Source organism: Odocoileus virginianus, chromosome 7 (genome assembly GCF_023699985.2).
Source record: "Odocoileus virginianus isolate 20LAN1187 ecotype Illinois chromosome 7, Ovbor_1.2, whole genome shotgun sequence".
Taxonomy (NCBI): Eukaryota; Metazoa; Chordata; class Mammalia; order Artiodactyla; family Cervidae; genus Odocoileus; species Odocoileus virginianus.
This window is the reverse complement of record NC_069680.1, coordinates 33509306-33518353: the sequence shown is the minus strand read 5'-3', so window position 1 is coordinate 33518353 and position 9048 is coordinate 33509306. Positions and strand designations below refer to the sequence as shown.

At 58.6% G+C, this 9048-nt stretch overlaps 1 protein-coding gene across 1 annotated transcript; it reads left to right on the top strand.

Annotated features, from left to right (window-relative positions):
* Nucleotides 1-601: 601 nt before the first annotated feature.
* Nucleotides 602-8485, top strand: LOC110128943 (olfactory receptor 226-like). The gene is made up of 5 exons (XM_020880012.2): nt 602-735; nt 4238-4381; nt 4423-4597; nt 4895-5222; nt 7512-8485. Exons 1-5 carry the CDS (start codon nt 602-604, stop codon nt 8483-8485), a joined length of 1755 nt encoding a protein of 584 aa, XP_020735671.2.
* The last annotated feature ends 563 nt before the right edge of the window (nt 8486-9048 follow it).

Here is a 9048-nt window from a genome sequence, read left to right as displayed (position 1 = left end):
TCCTTTCATAATTTTGAACCACTCAGTTGTTCCACTTCCACTTCTAACTGTTGCTTCTGGACCTGCATACAGGTTCCTCAAGAGACATGTAAGGTCGTCTGGTAGTCACATCTCTTTAAGAATTTTCCACAGTTTGTTTTGATCCATACAGTCAAAAGCTTTAATGTAGTCAATGAAGCTGAAGTAGATGTTTTTCTGGAATTCCATTGCTTTCTCTATGATCCAATGGATGTTTGACCTCATACCATAGGCAAAAATTAACACAAAATATATCATAAACTTTAATGTAAAAATCTAACATTATCAAGAAAACATAGGAGAAAATCTTTTTGACCTGAGATTATGCCAATATTTCTTAGATATGACCCAAAAATACAAAATATAAAATAACCATAGATAAATGGACTACATCAAAATTAAAAACCTTTCTTTGAAATAGGATGAAAAGACAAACTACAGATGAGAAGGAAATATTTGAAAATTACACATCTAATAAAGGACTTCTATTCAGAAGATAATAAATTCTCATACTCAAAGATAAGAAAACCACCCAATGGTATAATCAGCAAACTATTTGAACTTCACCAAAGAAGAAACGTAGATGTCAGATGGCTCTCTGGGGAACTGCAGCTTACAGCGGCTCAGCTGCCGCACGGGCCTGTCAGGAGACCGAAGCGCCGCGAGGCCGCCGGAGCTCACAGTCCGCAGCCGCCGGGGAAGGCGGGGCACCCCGCAGTGAGCTACACACACCCCGAGCCGTGATCCCGCCACCCAACTCCTAGATGGCCACCCAGGAGAAATCAGAGCCTGTGCGTACGCAAAGTCTTACGGGGGGGTGTTCACAACTGCACTATTCACAGTGGACAAAACTCAAGCGACCAGAATGGCTGCCAACAGGCAAACATGGCAACTCCATGTGTGTTAGCCACTCAGTCAAGTCTGACTCTTTGTGACCCCGTGGACTGTAGCCCACCAGGCTCCTCCATCCATGGGATTCTCCAGGCAAGAACACTGGAGTGGGTTGCCATTTCCTTCTCCAGGGGATCTTCCCAACCCAGGGATCCAACCCAGGTCTCCTGCGTTGGCAGGCAGACTCTTTATGGCCTGAACCACCGGGGAGGCCCCATAAATACGGTAAGTCTTTGCAAACAAGAAGTAGGAGGGAGTTTTCTCAATGTGACGAGAACTGTCACCAGAACAGAGCTCGCAGCCAGCGTCCTACTTTCTGAGACCAGAAACAGGCTTCTCTCGCTTCTCTGTCTGACTTTGCCCTGGAGTCTTGACCAGTGTGGTGAGTTACGGGAAGAAAACTTGTAAGGGCTGGAAATGAGTGTGAAGCTGTCATTCTCCCAGACAAGGTCCCTGAGAATATAAAAATCCAGAAGAAGCTATGGATAGGTTAGTAGAATTCAGAAGTTTAGCAAGATAACTGGATAACTTGTGTTGACTAAAAAAAGATACACCGTGTGAGAGTTGCAAGTTAAGTTTTATTGGGGGCAAAAGGAGAACTGCAGCCTGGAGACAGCAGCTCAGACAGCATTGAGATTGCTCCAAAGAGGCGGTGGGGGAACGTCAATATATGAGACTTTGGTGAAGTGGGGGAGTTCAAGGCCATCAAGTGCTTGTACTTTATAAAAGTTCCTCTGCTAGTCACGAGGAGTTGATGTCACCATTAAGGAATTTAGTGATTTTCTAGATACGAAGAGATGGAAGGATTGGGACCATAAAATCAGTTCCTGAGAATATCTGACTATCTAAAGACCTGTCCCACCAGAGTCCCTGGAACACAGAGGGCCTCACTCTCCACGCCGAATCCCCCCGGCGGGTACTGAAGTCCGGCACTCAGCGCGGGGCTCCATCCCCCCGAGGCAGACGGCAAACAGCCTCGTTGTTTTTGTTCAGCTGCTGGCAAATGCTCTTGGCGAGTGCCAATTTGTAGTTGACACTTGTCAATAAACAAGTCACTTGATTTTCTACATGTAAGAATAAACAGAAAATTAATTCTTTTAAATGGCTACGGTTTATAAAAGCAACAAAAGTATTAACTATTTAGGAGTAACTACTGAATGAAAAGCTAGCTTAAAACTCCACATTCAAAAAACTAAGATCAAGGCATCTGGTCCCATCACTTCATGGCAAATAGATGGGGAAACAATGGAAACACCGACAGACTTTATTTTCTTGGACTCCAAAATCACTGCAGACAGTGACTGCAGCCATGAAATTAAAAGACGCTTGCCCCTTGGAAGAAAAGCTATGACAAACCTAGATAGCATATTAAAAGGCAGAGACATTAACTTTGCAGACAAAGGAAGGGGACTAAACTTGGCAAAATGATTCTAAATTTTACATGGACCTCCCAGGAGGCACTCATGGTAAAGAACCCGCCTGCTTATCCTGGGGACCTAAGAGAGGCAGGCTCGATTCCTGGGTCAGGAAGATCCCCTGAAGAAAGGAATGGTTACTCACTCCAGTATTCCTACCTGGAGAAGCCCACGGACAGAGGGGCCTGGCAGGCTATAATCCATGGGGTCACATAGAGTCAGACACCACTGAAGCGACTTAGCATGCAGGCACCAAAAAAGCAGAAACAGCTATCCCAGGCAACACAAGCAGCACCGAGCGGCCCCCTTTGGGTGAGTGGTCCGTGTGACTGAGGGTGTCCCACACGGGTTGGCTAGGCAGCGTGGGGCCGAAGAGCAGAGCAGGGGCAGAGAGCGGGGTACAAGAGTGGGTTCCCTCCTCCTGCAGACACGGCAGTCACAGGCCTCCCTGCCCGGCTGGCACTAGCGGGGTATGGAGGGGAGGGTCTGACGACCAAGGGCAGAGGTGGGGGAGACCGGGGGACTGGGAGTTTCCACACTGAGGCTGGAAGTCAGAAGAGAAAGCAGGTGGAGACCCAGGAGTGAAGCCGGGGAGGGTTCTCGGGGTGTGGGGGTTGGGGTGCAGAGCTCAGCACGGTGGGGGAGGCCAGCCCCACTTGCGGGCAGGAGGCCTGGGAAGTCCTGGGGACAGACGAGTTCTCTGTGCGGAGGCAGAAGTCCAGCCCCTACCCTGTGGCTCGTTTTCTGAGCGGGTGGGGGTGTGGAGCTTAGGAAGCTCCAGGGGAGGCAGTTCCTGTGGCAGAGACAGAGAAGGGGCCTCGCAGGGGTGGGAGACTGCACCCTGGAGGCTGCATGTGGGGCGGGGGAGGGTGCTGTGGGAGTGACCCAGGAAACAGGCAAAGCAAGAGGTGTCGGACACGGCGTGACGTGAAGTCGGGGTGTCGGTGGGGGGTCTGACGGCATGGGGCGCAGGGCCCTGGGAAGTGGAGGTTGGGGAACCCTCGACCATGAGCCAAGAGGCTGTCCACAGATGCCGGGGTTCCCAAGAAGAGAATCCCCAACCACACACCAAGGTCTTCAACAGATGGCACGACGTCCCAGGCGCTCTGCAGCCTGAGATACTGCGAGATACTGCGTGCTCACCAAGGCTCCAGGAGAGACACCCGACCTTGACTCAGGGAGGGGGGGTTGGTGCCAGGCCCCGGAGGCTTGAGAGCAAGCCCTGAGCATGTGGGAGTGGGTGCTGCTCAAAAGGCCAGAGCCATGCCCCACGAAGGTTCCAGGGGCCTCTACGCAGGCAGAGCCACAGGGCGCAGCAGACAGGGCCCCGCCAGGCAGGGCAGCCCAGCCCAGAGCCCGCAGCTGCGCCTCTGTGGCCCGCCCAGCAGGAAAGGAGGGTGTCGGATGGAAAGACATGCCACCCACCCCATCAGCAACGTCTCAGTGTCCTCCAGTGTCGTCAGGGTTGGCCACACTCTCCATCACTTAAATTACCCCCTGCATAGGTCGGCTTTAACAGCCTCAGGGCGGTCAGGCCCTCGCCCACGGCAAAGGAAAACCAGCCTCATGGCCAACATCTCCCTCCCCCATCTGCCTGCCCCAGGCTCCGCTCCTGGGCCCTGCCCCCCTCTGAGGGTTGGCTGGCTGTCCCTGTCGCCTGTGGGGCCCCTTCTCTGATCCAGCACAGACACCGACATGCCGGGGTGCCAAGGCCCACTGTGGGGTCCCAGCCCCTCCCCTCACCTCCCCCGGGCTGAGGGTCTCAGTGCCAGCTCCCCTTCCTGCCTCACGGAGAAGTCTCCGTGCACCTCGTGTGACCCCCACAGTGGACCACCGGCGGGGGTGGGGGGGGGCAGGTGGCAGGTGACTGTGAGTCCAGCAGGGGCCCCAACTCCGGCCCCTCTGGGGGGCAGCACGGAGCTCGCCCAGGACAGCAGGTCTGGGCCGTGGCCTGGGCCCTTCCTGCAGCCCCAGCTCTGGCCAATGCTGGGCAGCGGCTCCCGCCCGAGGCCCCTCTGCTGCACCAAGCACCTGCTGGGCAAAGAGAATGTCCACTGGTCCGCACACCCTGCGCCCGTCTCAGCAGCTCTGGCCCCAGGAGGAGCGCGGGGGAGGAAGGTTTCCCTCTGAGGTCTGTTCCCAGCCCCGCGGCTGACAAAGCGGATCACACAGGCGGAGGCCTGGCCTCCCTGGGGGAGTTGCGGCCGCACGGGTCCAGCGCTGGCCCCTGGGAGGAGGGCGGAGAGCCCAGCCCTGTCCCCTCCTCCTCCTGTGTGAGAAGGCGGGGAGTGGGGACCCAGCTCAGCCTCCCACTTAAGGCTCGGCTAGCTCGGCTGTGCCCGGGGAGGGGGCGGTGTGGGCTCCGGGAGCCTGCCCTCAGCCACTCTCCCCACACAGAGAGGACCAGGGCCCCTGAGCTCCCCGAAAGGCCCAGCTCCTACTCCTGTGACGTGGGGACCCTGAGGCGGCACCTGCTTCTGTCTTGGGCATCACCTGCCGTTTCTGACTAGAGGGGCCTCTATACTGCGAAGGGGGTCTCTGCCGCCAGGCTCATCCTTCTGCCTCCTCAGAGCTCTGTCCTGGTAGGGACGCACCCGGATGGGCGTGGGGAACCGGACTGCCCTGGGGGAAGCGGGGTACATCCGCGGGCCAGGCGCCCAGAGCTGAGCCTGGGCACCCGGGACCAGGCAGGGAGCCTCACCGGCAGGGTCCCTACCCCAGAGATCTTCAGGCCCCCCAACAGGCAAACGGGGCCCCGGCAGGGCTGGAGCGCGCCCGGCTCCACCCCGGGGCCCTGCCGTCTCAGCGTGGCTGAGACCACACCGCACATCTGTGCCCACAGCGACCCGGGCTGCCAGCAGCCGGGTCTGTGCCCCGACTGCGCTGGCGTGAAGGGCGGTGTGTCTGTGGCTGGGGGATTACTCGTGTGTCAGAACCAGGTCTGAGCAGGCGGTGTGGGGCAGAGGACGTCTGTCTGTGTGTCCTTGTCTGCCTGGCGGCGTGGGGTCCGCGTGAACGGTGCTCTGCTGGGGCCTGTGGGCTCAGCAATCGTGTCAGGTTTGGGGAGCACTTGTGTTCACTGGTGCATCCTGGTGCAGGACAGGGACCGCAGGTGTCTGTGATGTGTCGTGTGTCTGTGTGACATGTTGTGTGTCTGTGATGTGTCGTGTGTGTGACGTGCTGTGTGTCTGTGACATGACGTGTGTCTATGTGATGTGTGTGTCTGTGTGATGTGCTGTGTGTCTGTGTGATGTGTTTTGTGTGTGACGTGTGTCTGTGTGATGTGTGTGATGTGTGTCTGTGATGTGTTGTGTGTGACGTGTTGTGTGTGTGATGTGTTGTATGTGTGATGTGTTGTGTGTCTATGTGATGTGTGTGTCTGTGTGATGTGTTGTGTGTGATGTGTTGTGTGTCTGTGTGATGTGTTGTGTGTGTGACGTGTTGTGTGTGACGTGTTGTGTGTGACATGTTGTGTGTGTGATGTGCTGTGTGTCTGTGACATGTCGGGTGGCGAGCACCGGGGCTCCCCCTCCCACACCCCCAGGAAGCAGCCTCTTGCTCCATCTTTCAGAGAAATGGGTGCCGGGTGAGGATAGACTTTGTTCCAAGCCCCACAGCCAGTCAGCGGCCTGTCTGAGCAGACGAGGCTGTCAGACCACTAGGGGCCACAGCGGGGCGGGGGCACCAGGGGCAGTCCTGCCCAGGCCCAGCCACAGCAGGCCCAGCACCACCCCCGTGGTCTAGCCAGGCACCTTCCTCCGCCTGCAGTCACTGCCGCCCCCAAGGGCCTCAAGCCACCCCAGGGTCGGTAGCAAGTGCAGGTCCTCAGAGCTCATCCCCACCCCTGGGAGCCCAGCCAGGGTCCTGCCATGACCCCGCAGGACAGTTGAGTGGCCGGAGGCGAGGGGACAGCAGGTGACCCGAGGAGGGCGAAATCTGAACCCAAGCAGACAGTCCTGGAGCCACACCAGGAAGCCTGGGGCTCCACTGGCCCCTGAAATCTCTGTGGAATGAAAACTGGGAGCTCCTGCCGCCTGGAGCACCTGGACACGGGGCAGAGATGAGAGGCTGGGGCTTCTGTTCCCCAGACACTCTCCAGAGGTGACCAGCCTGCAACCGACAGGGTGTGAGTCCAGCATCAAGCCTGGGCCCGCTCGGGGCCATGTTCGAGGCTCTTACAGTGGACACAAAGCTAAAGTCAGCCACGTCACCAATGAGCGGCTGGTCTGTAAATGGGTTTTGGAGGCCTGGAAGCTCACGGGGATATCCAGAGGGCCCAGGACAGAGGAACAGGCTAGCAGGGCGGGTGGGAGCAGCAGGAGAAGAGAGACCCGGCTGCCCAGTCAGGTGGGGTGGGGGCTGACTCCCGCCTGAGGATCCAGCCCTTCCGAGCCCGTGAGAACAATTTCCTGTAACAGGAAGGAAGCCACCGCCAGCCCTGGCAGCCCCTTGACTGTCCCCTGGGTTGGAGGGGCGCAGACCCACACAGAATGGTCCTGCCCCAGAGCACGCCTGCAGGGCCAGGCTCAGACAGAACTGGCAGAACTGGCAGAACTGGCAGAACTGGCAGAACTGGCATGGAATCCCACGGCTGAGGGCTGGAGTCACAGATCACATGTCCAGGGCTATGAGGGGACCCAGGGTGGGGGGACTTGGTCCCTGGGTGCTGCTAACCCTCTGGAGCCTGCTTCTCCTTGGGAACATGTGCCAGCCTTCCTGGGGCCTGCCAAGCGCTGCAGTGTAACCGTGGGTAAACTTGGCAGGGCTGTCGTAGCACGCACAGGGTGCCCTCACCTGGGGAGACAGTGAGCCTGGCTCCAGGCCTGGCCCCACCCAGATGCCCCACTCACTTGCCCACTGTCCCTGACCAGAGGCCCTGGGCCATGGTCCCCCACCCATCCCCGTGAAGCCTGCCGGCTGGTCCCCAGATCAAGCTCTGAGGTGTCCTACAGGCGACCCGTTCCCCCTCCCCACAATAACCGCATCTGTCTGCCGGCGGCCAGGCAGGCTAGCGGCCCCAGGGCAGACATCTGCCCAGCACCCACCAAGCACCCGTAGGAAACTCATGGTGCCGTGGACCAGGCGTGGGCAGCAGTGAGGATGCAGATGAGGGTCAGGACCCCTCCTCACGGGGAGCTGGGCACCACATGGGAGGCGCGACGCCTAATCCGCCACCTCTGCCCCCAGGAAGGGCCATGCGGGCCCCATCTGCGGGGGCCAACCACTCGGAGGTGACCGAGTTCATCCTGGTGGGCTTCCCGGGCTCGCTGGGGCTCCACGTGTGCCTGCTGGTGCTGTTCCTGCTGGTCTACCTGCTGACCATCACCGAGAACCTGCTCATCATTGCCGTGGTCCATGCCAGCCCCGCACTGCACAAGCCCATGTACGTCTTCCTCAGCAACCTGTCCTTCCTGGAGGTGTGGTACGTCTCCGTCACGGTGCCCAGAATGCTGCTCAGCCTGGTGGTGCCCGGGTCCCGCCACATCTCCTTTGCGGGCTGCATGGCTCAGCTGTACTTCTTCCTGGCACTGGCCTGCACCGAGTGCGCCCTCCTGGGCGTCATGGCCTACGACCGCTACGTGGCCATCTGCCACCCCCTGCGCTACCAAGCCATCATGAGTCCCAGCCTCTGCAGCCTCCTGGCCGCCGGCTCCTGGCTCTCAGGCTTCACCATCTCTGTGGGGAAGGTCTTCTTCATCGCGCGGCTGGGCTACTGCGGCCCCAACATCATGAACCACTTCTTCTGCGACGTGTCGCCCCTGCTGAACCTGGCGTGCTCTGACGTGGCCCTGGCCGAGCTGGTGGACTTCCTCCTGGCGCTGCTCATCCTGCTTGGGCCCCTGCTGCTCACTGTCTCCTCCTACACGGCCATCATCAGTGCCGTGCTACGCGTCCCCTCCGCCGCCGGCCGGCACAAGGCCTTCTCCACCTGCGCCGCGCACCTGGCAGTGGTGGTCATCTTCTACTCCGCCTCCCTCTTCATCTACGCCCGGCCTCGTGCCATCTACTCCTTTGACCTCCACAAGCTGGTGTCCGTGGTCTACACGGTGCTCACGCCCCTGCTCAACCCCATCATCTACTGCTTGCGGAACCGGGAGGTCAAGGCGGCCCTGCACAAGGTGGTGCGGAGGGCAGCCCAGGCCCGGGGCGCCGCCTCCTAGGACACGCTCCCCACGCGCCCCGGGACCCCTCTCAGACAGACAGGACTGCCTGCCGGGCCGGGGGACAACGCTGGGCAGCCCGAGGCTCTGCGAGGGAGGCACTCTGCACCATCTACAGCAAAGATGAGGGGAACAGAGCCCCAGCACTGCGGGTGGGGGACCCAGTCCATGCTTTGCCCCCTCACTGAGGCTAGAGCCCACCACGGGGCCTCGCCCTGGGAGAGCTGGCACTGACCACACTATCGCTGCGGCAGGTCCAGGTTCTGAAAGTCCAGCCACTCAGCCGTCATGGCAGATGTCCCCCAAGAGGTGCATAACATCAGAAATTATGGGTATGTCCCTCTTTCAAAATGGGTGTACTTTCAAATCAAATGTCTGTAAAGTCATCATTTCAAAAAGCAGAGTGAAAATACTGGGTCACTGATTTGTTATTTAACTAATAAAGTGAGTATTGCATGCCAGCCTGTTGCCAGGTGCTATGAGGTGCTGCTGAGACCAGGGGGTCAGGGAATCATGCCTGGCTGACACAGTGGAACAGCAGGTGCAATTGGTCAGAGCCACAC

Coding starts and splice junctions, on each gene's coding strand:
- LOC110128943 (XM_020880012.2), top strand. CDS start 602: ATGTCAGATGGCTCTCTGGGGAACTGCAGCTTACAGCGGCTCAGCTGC. Junction 4,382..4,422: donor GGCAAAGAGAATGTCCACTG/GTCCGCACACCC, acceptor CTCTGGCCCCAG/GAGGAGCGCGGGGGAGGAAG. Junction 5,223..7,511: donor CTGCGCTGGCGTGAAGGGCG/GTGTGTCTGTGG, acceptor CTCTGCCCCCAG/GAAGGGCCATGCGGGCCCCA.